At 34.3% G+C, this 16,460-nt stretch overlaps 1 protein-coding gene across 3 annotated transcripts; it reads right to left on the bottom strand.

Moving 5' to 3' along the window:
* Positions 1-881: 881 nt before the first annotated feature.
* Positions 882-9,904, bottom strand: LOC147543676 (uncharacterized). Of its 3 annotated transcripts, none has more exons than XM_086638089.1 (20): positions 9,413-9,904; positions 8,797-8,923; positions 8,558-8,611; positions 8,381-8,461; positions 7,841-7,897; positions 7,626-7,727; positions 7,342-7,453; positions 5,455-5,500; positions 5,003-5,074; positions 4,650-4,712; positions 4,417-4,571; positions 4,233-4,297; positions 3,304-3,454; positions 2,875-2,980; positions 2,657-2,792; positions 2,489-2,553; positions 2,190-2,354; positions 1,946-2,018; positions 1,787-1,862; positions 882-1,252 (listed from the first exon to the last, which is right to left on the bottom strand). In XM_086638089.1, the coding sequence occupies exons 2-19, from the start codon at positions 8,810-8,812 to the stop codon at positions 1,825-1,827; spliced, it is 1,557 nt and encodes a 518-aa protein (XP_086494215.1). In that variant the 5' UTR covers positions 8,813-8,923; positions 9,413-9,904; the 3' UTR covers positions 882-1,252; positions 1,787-1,824. The 3 variants fall into 3 exon arrangements, with proteins under 3 accessions (XP_086494215.1, XP_086494216.1, XP_086494217.1); XM_086638090.1 differs by having other exon boundaries at positions 9,489-9,775; XM_086638091.1 differs by having other exon boundaries at positions 9,524-9,718.
* Between the last annotated feature and the right edge of the window lie 6,556 nt (positions 9,905-16,460).

Below are 16,460 nucleotides of genomic sequence, written 5' to 3'. Positions count from 1 at the left end.
GCAGTTCGAAGTAACAGTATTCTAGAGCCAAAGGTTATCAACTGACGATGAGGCAACTAGAAAGGAAAAATGCTCAAGGCACCGAAGACATGGACTAAAAAATTGGGGAAAAGGAGTCTTCATCAACGTCAGATGAGACTTACAATTTTGGAAGTCATCCCCTTTAGCTTAATTTATCAATAATCTTTGCACATAGAATAATAATATATAGATTATAAAACATAGTAGAGAAAATACCATCGAATGTAAATGACACGTAGATCCTGGATTACATGGTCTACCCTTTGTTACATTGAGTTCTTAGACTGTTACATGGTCTACCCTTCGTTACATTGATCTCTCAATGTAGACTCTTACATGGTCTACCCTTCGTTACGTTGATCTCTCAACATAGACTCTTACATGGTCTACCCTTCGTTACTTTGATCTCTCACATCTCTTAATGCTACCATCGCTGATATTCTTATACCTATATTTTTTTTCTCTTGTATATATCTTTTCTCTCTCATATCCATTTTTTCCTACTTTACCAACAACATTTATCTACCATTTAAAATTAATAAACCTCAACAGTTCAAGCAAAAACTGTAAATTTCCATACAAAAAATTTTAACTTCCCAATCGTTCTTTGCTTTAACTTAAAATTGATGTTTCCAAATGTAACCAATTTCGAAAGAGACCTTTTGATATCTATTTTTCTTTCTATGATTATAAATGTGTACATTCAAAAAATGCAAATAAAAAATGAAATTATGAACTGAACGAACAATCAAAATGTTAGAAGTTAAATTATTAAATATATTTGCAAATTTTAAAAAAATCACAGACAGATCGAAGTAAAAGTGTTACGTTACCGTCAGGAGTATGAGGAAGAGAGAATATAATAAGGATGAGACTATTTTTGTATTTTATGTGCAAAAAAAGAGGTATCACAAATTTCTAAATAAAAAAGTACGTCTCTAATTGGAAATAAGTGGTGCGGGGTAATGCTAAATTCCCCTTAAAAGAAAATAAAAACATTTCATCCGTGAAAAATGCAAATGATACTCGAAAATGGGCGAAAACCAATCCCTACAAAAACACATTTCTTAACAAAATATAACTACCACAAGAGGGTTTACCACTAAGCTTTGGACAGAAGTGAATCTCGGTATGCTTATCTCATTTAAATGTCATGTTTCGGCCTATTGCGCACATAACCATCAACGTTGCGCCTCCATTCAATCTATCATCCCCAATCTCACAGAAGATTCTGAAGCAAGATGCAAGAACACAGAATTAAACAAGTTAGTTAAGCCTGACTTGCTTTCGCAAGGAGTGCTATAGTCCTTTCAGACAAAGGGCTATAGAATTATTTTATATCCAACTAAGATGGATCAAAAATCAACTCAAACCAGCCTTTCACAAAAGTCAGGTAATAAACAATTTTTTTTTGTTGGAAGGTATTATCCATAAACAAATTAGTTTTGAAAATAAACAAACACTAACAAAATTGAACACACTCCACTTTAAACATGGAAACCTGGTACAGTTGGGGGTCGATCTTAATGAAGTTTCAATAGCGACATGAATAGACAAGGTTGGAGCCAATCTTAACACTAACAAGTAACAACATCAACAGATGACCGAGTAAAGTTAAGGTCAATCTTCATGCTGTTACAACATCAACATTATAGACGAAACGTTGTAACCCCATAGCCTGACTTTCGGTAAGGTCAAAACACAACATGAGCCAAAACAGTGATTTGTTTTTAGGTCAGGGGATAACAAATAATGTACCACTTACTTTCATAGGAGGATATGTTAAAGAGAAAAAACAGGTCCTCATATGCTAATTATTTTTCCAACAGCAATTGTTTTTCCTGCACAAAAAACTTAATTTCAGAACGGTAGGCACACAGGGCATGACATATTTTGAAGAGAAAAAGTTGAAGTACTTTATTACCTTCAGTACGGAGGGTAAATCGTCCAAGCTGTGGAAAATCTGCAAACTTCTCTACACATATGTAGTTACTCACCTATAAAAACATTAACAAAATGACTTAACTCTTTAGTAATAGATAAAGAGAGAGAAAGAAAGTATGTCTCTGGGTGAACCCATTAACAAAATCAAACACATAAAATTTCAAAGATACAATGAAAATATGTAAGTGGTTTTAAAGGTGTCGATAAAGGTTGAAGAGTAAAACCTGAATTTTGCATAAAACCACTGCACCATTTTTCACAAAAAGAATCTTCTTTTTCATTGGTTTCTTGGTTTTTGGATCGATTTGGTGAAGCAACTCAACAATCTCACACTCCTCAACAGCAGAATGGACATGCAATACAGCCTTGTAGCCGGCTGTAAGAATTGCCTGGAATAATGAAAATTTACGGGTCAAATTTTCCACAATCCAGAAAATCCAAGAAACACAGAAGCATTTTCACAGATGAAGGACAACAGTAAGGGGTAAGAAGATAAAACCACTAGAAATTTATTCCTACATACATTGTCAAGCAACTCAAGGATCTGTAGTTGGGCTTTGAACTCAGTGACTGCTGTAATTGGTTTAGCTGAAAGAAACAAAATATGCCAGTCAGTAAACTAAACGTGCAGATGAAGAGGATAAAGAAAAAAAGAGTCTAGTAACCAATAGGAAAGTTATTAAGAACCTACCAACACTACACAATACAAAACCGGCAGATATGTCCTCCTCTTCGATCCCTGACAATTTGACCCGGACATTTTCACCAGGTGCAGCCCGCTTTACTTTATTTTCATCGCAATACACAGCAAGCACTTTCACCGCAGCCTATATACTCACTGTGTTAGATTTATATCCGCTACAAACTGCATATAACAGATTCAAGAGAAGTGAAATAAAAAGAAAATACCTTGTTTGGCAACACCAGTAAGCTATCTCCCTCACGTACAGTTCCAGATTCAATTTTTCCCATCACAACAGTTCCCATGTCTTTAAATTTGTCAATAATTGGCATCCTGAATATAAATGTATGTGTACCACATTAACATGATAACCAATTGACGCAGTCTATATAAAACAACTTAAAGCCTCTTGAAATTAGCTTATAGATAGATGATTATGATTAATCATATATAAAATAATATCTCAAGGACACCACTTAGTCGAGTATGATGTTTGACAAAGATGAGGTTATAAAACACGCAAGTGTGAGACACACTTCAAACGAGTTAATGGAATGTAAAGAAACAACATAGTTCTAGTATAGTCAGAGATTGCATCATTTACAAACAGAAAGAAGATTATGGGAACAAAACACTCAGCAGCAAGTAAAGCTCACCTGACGGGACCATCGGGATCTCGTTGAGGAATTTCCACAACATCCATAACTTCAAAAAGGCATGGGCCATTCCACCAAGAACAAACACTCTTATCCATCCGAGTTTTCATGTTTGAACCATTCAAAGCAGATAAAGGAAGAAATACGACATCTACAAAAGGTTTTAAAAAATGGAATATACAGTAAATATCTAGGCAGACAACCGAATTACTTGAAAGAAATGTGGCCCATATGGCCCACCGGTGCGCAAAATAAATGGGCCTTTTTGCAGTTCTTTTTAAGGCACCACCCTAATTACAAGGCACGTCCTCCTAATCTTTTACTTGGTCCACTGATAAATATCTAATGTTTTAGAGGCACCTCTATTTATATTGTGAGAAGTAATTGACTTCCATATATTGCGTATTTTGTTAAACCTTTTGGTTCCTGGTACAGAAAGGAACAAACTTCCCACAAGTTTGTCATTTAAGCAAATATTTCATTTGGAGAAGGTTTTCCAGATACTATAGAGTTCCAAAATGATTACAGAAACTAACGTCTTCAGTTGATAAACTGTTATTCTCAAGACTGTATTGGAGACATGGAGTACCAAGACTTCACAGTGAGAGTTACCAAACTCTTCATCCCCAGATGTAACTACCATTTTCTTTAGAATAACTCTTCTTGGTGAAAAATAGGTTATTACAATTTTCGCTAACCTAGGCCTCGGGAAAAACATTTTATTTCCACCAGAAAAGATAAGGAAATAATAAAGTATATGGCTCAATTAGATTAACATATTTGTTACAGTTCTAACTTTTCTGCTTGTCACGCTACAAGCATGATTTGTCAAACAGATATAGGAATATTCTTGTTTCACTAAGAAACTAAAGCTAAGTGGATAAAAATAAAACAGAAAATAGCACGGTCATGTCAGCATGAAGAATTACCTTTCTTCACATTGTAACCCGAAGATTTAAGAAAAGGTGTCATCTTTGACTCTATTTCGTCGTACCTATTAAAAGCATAAAAATCATTAGACATATTGCACATTCATAATGCCATAAACAGAGGGAAGGGTCAGAAGAAAAGAAAAAAGAAGAGACAAAAACCATAAAAACACGTCAATAGTACCTTTCTTTGGACCACTGCACAGTAGGATCATCCATTTTGTTGATAACAACAAATAACTTAGACACACCCAAAGTCTTAGCAAGTAGAACATGCTCACGGGTCTGCCCACCTCTTTCGTATCCAGTTTCAAATTCCCCTTTGCGGGCAGATATCACCTACACACCCAACACTCATATCACTAACGAATTGATGAACCCAAATTCGAGAACTATGAAGCACAATGATATGCTTACCAGAACCCCTATATCAGCCTGAGATGCTCCACTGATCATATTGGGGACGTAACTCTTGTGACCCTGAGGATCCAAAAGAAAGATGAATAGATCATTGGAAAATAATACAAAAGTTGAAGGAACGACTCAGATCTATCCTAACAGACTGAACAAACACACTAACCGTCCTATTTAATTTTACTATAAAACTAATAAAGGATTAGAATAAGAACACAAACTAAATTGTCGAGTGTTCCTTCAATATGGTCCATATATGGATCTATGTGGTTTAAGAAATACATGTTGACTATTAAAAGAGTGATAACTGAGACAGCCGGCAAAGAAGAACTAGATAAAGAGAATAAAAAGGTTACCGGAGCATCAAGGACTGTAAACCTAGTATTTTCCGTCTCAAAATGAGCTCTACCAACCTCCACAGTCTTTCCCTGTAATTGTGAAGCAAAACGATACATATGTCATGGCCTAATCATGAATATGAGTTATAAATGATCCGTGGATGTGCCCAATCAGCAGAAAAGGATTTTTTTTCTATTTTTGACTGAGGCAAGGGGTGGGGCCATACTGAAACCTCCCAAAACTCATCCATATAGGTAGCAACTACTGATACTGTATCTACTAATCTCAAATATGATAGAACAGAGAAAGTATAGTCTCTCTTTTGCAAAGCCGTAAAAAACAACAAAGACAAAAGTTTTGACCCCCTAAGACTTTTGTGTGAAGTCTTGCTTTAGCGAAAATCTTCAAGTAAGAGACATGCCGCGAGGAACAGTTTGAACACCATAATAGACGGTAGCACACATCATACCTTAACACGCTCCTCCTCGTTAGTATCCATTATATATGCCATGTACCTGGTAGACGAGAGAAGATTTAAGTTCACGTCAAAACAGTTACATAAGAACAATAAATGAACCTTAGAAGGATAACAAAAAAACAAAAAGAACCCAAAGAAAGTATTGGTAGTAACTAAACTGCTAATCGAATAAAACATATTGACTGCAACTAACAGTAACAAATGAAATTCTTTTTGGATAAAGATTCAGTCAAAGTTTTCAAAAGAAACTTCCTTATGAATAAGCAAATACTCAAGTATCACTTACTTCAAAGTTTCAAGAAGATACACGCATACAGCTGTGTCCCCTATGGAGATTCTCTTAGGTCGTTGCATTTTACACTTCGTACCAATGATGTCAAAATCGTACAATTTACGAGTTGAATCGTACAAGTCATGCAAAAAAACGATATCGGGCAACCAATTGTTTCTTGGCTGAATCGCACGATTTTCTTCCTTCAATAGTGACTAAACCCTAAATAGTAGGACTCAACTTGAACCCACGATTTATAGGCATAAAACTGAAGATAAAAAACGATGTCCTGGCGTGAAGAGAAACCAGCGGTTTTTAAAAGAAACCAAGGGAATGTATCTTGTTTGTTTTTGCTATTGTCTCTTCAAAAGTGTTCGAAACTGAAACCACACACGTAGTTCATGGAGAACACGATTTACATTAAAGAGAACTTTACCACAAGTGACCTCTACTCTCCAGTAAACTGTGTCAACAACTATGTTAGAGAAGTCGGCAAGGGGGAATAGTCGGTCATCGGCAGACCCGGGACTAGGCTTAGTCGCTACTAGTCGTATTTACGCGGAACTAGTCGGAGAATATAAATATATAATTTATTTTGTATATATAATTATATATAGGTATAAATATAAGCATTTGTGCTTTAGTGAAGTATAAAGACTAAAAATTCATCCCTAAGAAGAACACATCTAATTATCAACAAGTTCTACAATATTAATGAAGTGCAAAAAACTAAAAACTAACATTTATTTGTGTATTTAGAAACAATCAGCAAAATCTGAATTCTGGAGAGATAAAGAATAGTAAAAAAAAATTGAGAAGATAGAGAGAGAAACTTGAATCTTGTTTGGAGAGGAAGCAAACTTCAAAATCTACTTCACTCTAGTTAGAATGATGTTTGGATGGGAGAGGAAGGGTGAAGAACCCGAATGAGTAAACCCTAAACCCACCTCTGTCGATTTGAAAAAAAGGGTCAGCTAAATAATCCGACTGGCCTTACTAGTCGACTCGGTCCTAGCTGGGCAAAGTCGGGGATTTACTCGGAATTCCATAGGACTAGGGTTTTGATCCCCTAGTCAAGTCGGCAAGATGGGTACTCAGGAGAAATCAGGGATAAGTCCCGACTTTTTCTTCATAGGTCAACAATATTATTTAATAAACTAAAAAGATATTGTGCAATTATTTTAACTCCAAATGAACAAACAAGTTTTTCCTATTATACGAATATGAGTCTACAGCTATAGTATTAGTATTATGATAGTTAAATACTATGAGTCACGATATGAAACTACAATACGATTTTTAAATAGAAAACGATTCACTAAAGATTTACGATTTAACAATATTGCTTTGTACCGTTTTCAGACTACTTTAGCTGACAGCCATCCATGTTAGATAGATCTTAATTTGGAAGTGCAACAGGCTCTATTACGTGAGCCCCCGAAAATATCCATTTTTCTCTATCACTCACGGGAGCAGACAGAAATTTTGTGGTGAACACAATCTGTAGTATAAAGTAGTTTGACATTTCCATTGTATATTAATAACAGTAAAATGAAACATCAGATTAAGCTAAACGTGGACAATTCTGGAACAAGCAACGAACTTACCAACTTTCCCGACTCTTCTCCTTCGCTTCTCTCTCATATTTCTGGATTGTCCTGTCATCCACCTGGCCACTAAGAAAAAGAATTTGGCCCCCACAAGTTGATTTACCTGCATCTGCATTTCAGACAGACCCAACACATTATTTTAGTGCTATAAATAATAAACAATTAAGGCAAAAAAATCACGCAAGTATCAAACAAAAAGAAAAAAAAAATAGCACTGACAGCATTCATATGAGATTAACATTTGTTATGGAAAAGTAAAACCAATTCAATAGACTGCTTACCAACATGACCAATGAACACAACATTCAAGTGTCGTTTCTGGTTCTCCACCTCTTCTACTTCTTCAACATTGTCCACTCGAGCGGTCACTTCCTTATCTTTAACTGAAAGAAATGCAGAACAGAATAAGACGCGTTAAATTACGTCATGCTGATGAACTTGTATAGAAGCCAAATAATGGAAACAGCACAAAGGCAAACCAAATCACTATTATTACCTTTAGGCTCCTCCTGCAATGGCTGACTAGTAGATTGAACTTCATCCTGAATATTATCTGTAGATAAAAGTAGAAAACAAGAGTTATTAATAAGAAAAGTAACTCCATATTCTCGACCATAGGAAAAAGAATAACGATATATATGCCAGTCCCGAATGGAACCATTAGAGTAATCCTATAAGAAAATTATTATTTTCTGATTTTAACGTAGATCAGCACTAGTACCTACTACCTACAAAAACTACCTTATTCTCTGTATGCTGGTGAAATTTACTCTAATCAGACTCTTTCCTGAGTGATATGGTGCCCATGAATAATTCAGTCTAGGTGCAAACAGTAGATGAATTAATCCAACGTTTATATAATTTTGTATAAATGAACAATCTTAAAATGAATATAGCTCTATTCTGTGTGACAGAGCCATAAAGATAATAATTCAACAAGAATACCCTAAGCACTATTTCATCGGTGAGACAGACTTCTGCATAAAAGTGTATGGTCATATGCAACTAAGAAGACAAACAATGCAAAAAACAAAACCTTCTTCCATCTTTTCCGATGTTTCGATTGTTTCAGGTTTCACTTCCTCAGGAACCGTCATCTCTTCGTCTTTGTAATCATCTAAATCAATCGAAAAGCATTACAAAGTTACATGAAATCAATTCATAATTACTCTGAATACCCACCAGAACATAACTAAAAGATAATTTCTACTACCTGCGGATTCCAACCCCAAGGACTGGATGCTCTTCTGGATATCGTCCTCAATATCTATTAATCAAGAATAAGAACAATAATAAGAATAACATTAACAGTTATTATATGTCAATCAGATTCTGAACCCTTAATCTAAAATAGGAAGAGAATCAAAGCTCATGAGAACCTAATCTGATATATGCAACGAGAAGTTACATCAAACTTCAATTACAATAAAAACAAGGAGGAATCAAGCTTACTCATGGTTCCAGACATCCTTCTCTCGAAAACTAGGGCTTCGAACGAGCTCCCTAGTTGTGCAAAAGTGCAGAGTTGATATCGATATCCCAAATGCTGGTGCTTCGATCACCAAACCTTAAACAAATCCTGAAAAAGGAAGACGAATCCAGATGAAATCAAACATAAAAAAGATGACTCCAGCTAAAACAACCCCAATAAGATGAATCGAAATAATCAAATCAAACCCTAATTAGATGAATCCAGTTGGACGAAATAGAACCCTATTAAGATGAATCAAGATGTAATCGAACCATAACCTCAATCAATTGAATCTCTAACGGAAATCAATTCCTAACGGATGAAATTGAACCCTAATAAGATGAGTCCAGATGAAATCGAACCCTACTAAGATGAAATTGTAATACCAAGACCCCAATTATATGAATCTATGACGAAAATTAAACCCTAATACAGATGAAATCGAACCTTAATACAGATAAAAGTTAAGATGAAATCAACTGAAGTCGTCAAATTTTACATTCAGAAATCAAGATAAGATAAATATACAACTCGCGAAGCTTTTGAATTAACATATAAATATATAATGACTAGTGACTAGTGGCAGAGAGTAAGTACCTTCTACGAATCTATAATCTTTCGTTTCAGAGAGAGAGAGAAAGTGTTACGAAGAGAGAGAGAGTTAGAAGACTACCTAGAGTTGGAGAGATAGAGAGAAGATGAACTCACACTGATGGAGAGAGAGGGATGAGAGAAGACGAGAACTAGGGTTTTGTGTTTCACTAATTCCCACTTCTGATTTTTTGGGATTTTTAGGTGGATTTTTTGGGTGAAATTTTATTTTATTTTATTTTATTTTATTTTATGAACACGGTAACACCCATAACAAAACAAATAGATTATGAACAAACCAATTATGTTATCTACTGTTGAAAAATTTCTTGGATTTTCCTATTTCTGTTATCACGGCGTGTGAAGTCCAATGCATGTTGGATTTGTTGTGTGTTAACCGTGAAATGATAGACTGATTGTTTGCTTCAATTATGATGTTGTCCCCATCAAGCGATCTTACCCAATAGCTTCTAAAAAAATTTTGCCTTCCCCCTCTTCGCTCGAGATTTGATAGAACGAGTATTTATTGTACAGGAATTATGATCTCGAATTATTATTCTGATACCTATCGGTTTGATATAAGTTTGAAATGAGACACCTACATTAATTTTGTAATGGTCACAAGGACGTAGTACCCAATGATCTAATGATTTAGAAACCGAATGTGTTTTGGCATGGTTCTCTTTGGAGCGATATTTAAGATAATTTAGAATTACTATTCACTGAGCCTTACATCGAGACTTCCATATATTCTAGAGAATTATTGGAAATAATTGCAAATGAATAATGTTATTGTCTTTCAATGTTGTTTTCCAAGTAGTTGTCCATTCAGAGATGGACATAATGTTTTCCAAATGAATGTTAAAATAAAACCATACACGTCGAGAATGCTTGCACTGTAATGAGGCATGTTCTATAATTTTAATGTGTTCCACTGATTTGACATATATTAGGTTTTCTAAGAAAACGCGCAATATTATGAAGAACGGGAAATGAATTAGTACAACATTTCCAGAGAAATAATTTGATTTTGAGAATCACATCTAAATGTCATATGAAATGCCACCTCACCTTTATGGAAGTAAGTGAATTACTTTTCATAATTTGATTATAAAGAGATGCAATTGAGAACATACCATTTGTGGTATGATTCCATTTCATCTGATCAGGCCCATACTTATGTATGGTAATAGCTAAAATAGAATTTACCAGAATAGGGTTCAAATTTTCGTGAAGAATCTAAAAATTTCAATTACTTTCAATCATGAGTTGGGAAACTTCAGTCAATTAGTCAATTGAAAATTTTTGGAATCGATAACCGGTGGACAAATGTTTGGAATCCATGGGTTCGTCCATATATTAACGTTTGTACCATCATGAATTTCCGTAATGTAACATTTATAAGATCAAAAGATTTAAAAATATTTTTCCAAATCTAAAAATGATGTGCTTTTGCTCTGAGACAACTGTTATCTTTTATACGTTAATTAGATCTAAGAATTTTGATCCGGAGAGAAGAGGGTTCAGTTTTGAATCTCCAAGCTAGTTTTCCTAATAATGTTTGATTCTCGAAATGAGAATTTCGAAATCCCTGACCACCTGTGGTTTTCAAGGAACAAATAGATTTCTAGTTATTGTAGTGGATTGTTTTTGTTTGGATTATTGAGTTTAAGGTCCAAAAATAAGGGGGGTAATTAGTCATATATCCACTCCTAAATCAATTAATAAAATAAAACCAAAATAAATCGAAAATGTAAAATAAGTCCAAAAATTCACTATCTCATGCATCAATCCTTTAATTTTCTCTCAATTTTGCCCTTTCATAAATATTTTTTAACCATTGGTAAACCAAAGGTTGTTTATAATGGTTGAGTTAGTACAATTATTCTTTCCATAAATTTTATGAAAGAATATTTATGGTGGATATTTAATGTTAATCTTTATTTCCAAAACTTATATTTTTCTAAAGTAACCTACCAAATCAATGGATATTTACCTAAAACTAGTTTCTCTCTCCCAAACACGAGTTTCTCTTTCTGTAACTATATGTTCTTTGAATTCAAGAAAATATATTATTTCCAAAACTGATATTTGTCTAAATTAACCTACCAATTCAATGAACATTTACCTAAAACGAGATGCTCTCTCCCAAAAACGATTTTCTCTCTCTGTAACTCTCTGTTCCTTGAACTTCAAGAAAGTATGAATTTGTGATTTGTTTTTTATCTCTACCTCGATCCAATTAAACATCTACAAATTCTTTTGTGAGGTTAAAAAGCAAACTATTTTGCTAGCATCTTACTGATTCTACTAGCATATTTTACATTCTACTGGCATCTGATGAATGAATTTGATAAAGTAGTTTAAAAAACAAATACTATTTAGCAAGCATCTTATTGATTCTAATAGCAATTTTTACATTCTATTAGCATCGGTTGAATAAATTTGAATACAGTAGTTTAAAAAGCAAGAATATTTTGCTAGCATCTTATGAATTTGTTATAATAGGTTAACAAATACTTTTTAGTAATGAAAATATATTATGTGAAATTGTTTTTGTTACATTTTCAGTATTTTACTAGCATTTTCTTGATTCTGTTACCATCTGATATGAATTTGTTACAATAGGTTGATTCTAATCGAGTCTAACAACATTTTTAACATTTTATTTTAACGTTTGTGTTTTCTTACTCTTCACTACTGTAGATGATGAATGAAACCATCAATCGATTCTCTCTCTCTCCCACTCGATGCTTTCACCTTTTTCACTCGGTTTAATTTGGGCGTCGATGATGAATGAAATCAAAACCTAGTTCATATATTAGAAAGTGACGATGCTCTCTCTCTCTCTCTCTCTCTCTTCGGTTTGCTTTTGCCCAATTCTAATAGAATTATAAAAGAAATTATTCTGCTAAACGGTAAAGGCAACTATTTTTCCGGAAGGAAAGTTTGTTTTTGAGGAAATCATTTAATGAATCTCTAAATATTATGGTATATTTTATTTTAGGTTATTTTTTTTTAACTTAGGATAGGTTAGATAGTAAAAGAGAATGAAAGGATAGACATGTAATTTACTTTGAGTGGATTTATTTTCTATTTCAGATTATCTTTGGTCTCTAGACTCATTGATCATACTCATTGATCATGCGATTTTGGACTTAAAATCCTTCCCCACCAAAAAGATCTTTGAGAGATCTCAATGCGTTTGCAAATGTCCTTGGGGATCGCAAAACATTGCATCTGATACCGAGGGGGCAGTTGCTGCTATTGTGGATATGACAACAAAGCGACCATCTTGAGACAAAAATTTATTCTGCCAAAGAGAGAGTTTGGACTGGATAGAGTCAATAAGTTGAGAGAAAACCGAGATTTTCTTTTTGCCTATGTGGAGTTGAACTCTCAAATATTTGTCAATGAATTGATTAGTTTTGACTTTGAGACGACGAGTAATAATTCTTTTGAATTTATGATGCGTATTATGAGAGAAAAAAATACTAGATTTGCTGAAATTGATCATCTGTTCCGAGGCAGTACAGAAAGGAGAGAGAATATTTTTTAGCTTATGAATATCATAAAAGGAATTCTTCCCAAAAATGATGCAGTCACCTGCAAAGAGAAGGTAATGGATATCCAATTTCATGGATTTAATAGAGACCCCGTGAAAGATTTATCTAAGGAAGCTGTAGATAGAAGGCGGTTGAGACCTTCCCTCGATAGAATGAAGAGAAAAGGAGATAATAGGTCTCCTTGCCGAATCCCACAAGAAGGATAATAGGTTGGACCTGGTATGCCATTAATGAGACTGACCGCTGAAGGAGAAGAAATACAAACTGCGATAAGATTACACCAATGAGATGAGAAATTTAACTGCTTAAAAACATTAAATAAGAACGTTCATTCTATTCTATCAAAAGCCTTTGACATGTCAAGCTTAAGACCAAATTAACTACTTTGACCTTTAACTTTTTTGAAAGAATGAAGAAATTCATATGCAATGATAATATTATCAGTAATTTGTCTACCCGGAAAAAAAAGCACATTAGAAAGGAGAAATAATTTCATTGAGATGAGGCTTAGGATGATCAGCCAGAATCATAGTGATAATCTTATAAGTAGTATTGAGAAGTCTTATGGGCCGAAATTCAGATGGAGTTTGAGGAGATTTGGTTTTAGGAAGAAGGAAAACATGAGTATGATTACAATTATACGGAAGAATGGAACTTTAGAAAAAATTTTGAACCATATGAATAATATCGGAATTTATGGTTTCCCAATATGTCTGATAAAAGAAAGGTGGGTAGCCATCAAGACCCGAAGCTGATTCCTGTTTGAGAGATTGAATGGTTTTACAAATTTCTTCGTCCGAGTGAATGGCTATAAGTAAATCATCTGAACTTGAGAAATATGAGGTTTAAATAAACTGACAATTTCCTCAAACATGATCGGATTAGATGAAGTAGCGATGGTAGAGAAATGATCATGGAAATGTGATGAATTTTGTCCAGATCATAAGTTCATTCGTTATTGTTGTCTCGAATGGAAACGACCTATTATTACGCTGGCGATTAATGGGCAGAGAATGAAAGAACTTATGGTGTGTTTGGTTGCAGGATTCCTAAGTAAGATTCTTATTAAAAGTGGGATTTAGAAGGAATCAAGAATCCTTAGTCTATTTGGCTACCAAGAATCCTAGGACTCTTGAATCCTAAGAATTTCTAATTCCAAAATTTGTATTGGATCAAGATCCCACTCTATCCCCTATAATTTGCTAGGATTTTGGATTAGTTAACCTAGAACTTAAAATAAAAAAATATTTTCTTCTACAAAATAATTATTTAATTACCGAAAACTCGTTTTTCGAGGAAAAAACTATTTTTGAAAAAAAAAGTTGGTTTATGAATTTTTTTTTTTGAAAAAAACGATTCTCGAACAAAAAAAAATTATGAAGAAAACGGAGGGTTCTGGAATGAAACGTTATTTGAAAAAACGAGTTTCGAGAACAAGGTTTCTTCAATATTTTTTTTAAAGAAGCGTAAAAAAATACTCAAATGAAAATAAATCATAGGATTCTTATTAGTTGCCAAACAAACCAAAGAATATTACTTAGAGAATCCGCGGATTCATGATTCCGTCATCCAAACACACCATTAGTGTTTTGATTCCCTAGATGAAAGTTAGAATCTCTAGATTTTTTTTCCAGAGACTCTGTTAACGCCTATAGAGATCTTTAAGCTCATTAAACTTTTTATGATACTCTTTCGATTGGATATTATTAGGAAGATCACGAGTTATAGAATTGATCTGAGTGTCAATCGGGCCAAAAACTTTTTTATTCCAGTCTGAGAGCTTGAAGCTGAGTTTACTAAGTTTTTGTTGAATATGATCTGAGGGAATATTTTGTGTCCAGTTTTTAGCAATGAAAGCCTTGCAATCAGGATGTAACATCCATGTATGAATGAATTTAAAGGGTTTTGGGGAGGAGAAGATCTTAGATTCGGGTTTGAAAATGATGGGCGAGTGGTCTGAACCAATTTCGGGCAAGTAATATAAACAACAACGAAGGTTATGCATGGACCAAGGGGGATTAACAAGAGCCAACAACCCTTGGTTGGAGTTGTAAGAGGTATAATCTTCCACCTAGAGGTCAAGGGTTCGAGGCACACGCTAAACAATTCAAAAAAAAAGGGGGATTAACAAGAGATCTGTGAAGACGCTCTTGAATAAAATTGCGCGAGAATTGCTTATTCGACCAGGTATAAGGTGAACCCTTAAAACGTATATCATGGAGACCTAAATTGTTAATAAGAGAATTAATTTTGTGAGCACTAGGAGGGAACTTGGAGGAATATCCTTGCTTATCAATTGGCGGGAGAATAGTATTACGATCACTTATAATGACCCAAGGGTCGGATATGTTAAGACCAAGGTTACTGAGCTTATGCCAAGGTTCTAACTTCCCTGAGGTATATGGATGGCCATAAAAACTAGTCAAATACATTTTTTGGTCAATATTTGGGTGGTAATGGTATGTATGAATCATGTTGAAATCAACATACATAATAAAGGTATGAATATGTTTTCTCCACAATAAAATGAGACCTCCCGCAGTATGATTTGGGTTAACAAAATGATGGTGATAATTATTCGAAAAACTGAGGTAGTTAAAAGTGGTTTCTTTATTCCTGTAGTCTTTGAAAGAAAGATAAAATCAGGTTGATTCTGAGTTACAAGGAGGTGGAGATGTTTGATGGCCACATAAGTTCCACATCCTTGGATATTCCAAGCAAGAGCCGAATAACAATATGTCATGCTAAGATGAAACTAGATAACTAATACAATAAATGAAAAAAGACAAAACCAGATACCACGAATGAGGCAGAGCAGAAGCTAATAGAAAATAACTACCCCAAATAAGATAAGACTCTAGAGAAAAGAGAAAACGGTAATAAAATTATATAGTATATTTAAACACTTACACTGATACACGTTATTTATATATACAATCTGTTATAACTAAAAGTCGCGGAAGCTATCGAACCTATCCTAGAAATTGATCCGATTATGAAGATTAATCTAAAAGCTAAGCCAAAATCAAATATGCGAACAGAATTTAACGAGGTTCGGCTTTAAAGCCTACGTCCTCGGGCGAACAAGAAATCTTTATTGAAGGATAGATGAAGACGACTAACACAACCCGCAAGTTCGTCCCAAGATGGTACCGTATAGAATTTAACCTTCTATACTAGATCTTCGACAACCGAGAAATTAAACACCGCTCAAAACTATGAACAAAAAATTTCTCTCTCACTTGCTCTCTCTCTTTAGCTCTCTCTAAAGAAGAGTTGTTGTTGCTTGTGTTGGTGTGTTGATTACAAAGCACTCAACCCCTATTTATATATATTATAAGCCAAAAAATTGGAAACTGCCTATTGAGCCAAAAAATTGGAAACCATCCCAATTTGGAAACTGCCTATTGCTGCCTCTTAAACCTCCTCTTCAATTTTTAGAAACTGCCTCTTACAATTCTCCACCTCGTACACAATTTGATATACTT

Source organism: Eschscholzia californica, unplaced genomic scaffold, assembly GCF_041429995.1.
Source record: "Eschscholzia californica isolate CP2 unplaced genomic scaffold, dmEscCali1.0.p SCAF_4, whole genome shotgun sequence".
NCBI classification, from domain to species: domain Eukaryota; kingdom Viridiplantae; phylum Streptophyta; class Magnoliopsida; order Ranunculales; family Papaveraceae; genus Eschscholzia; species Eschscholzia californica.
Note: the sequence above shows the minus strand (reverse complement) of the source record. Positions and strands in the feature narration are given on the sequence as shown.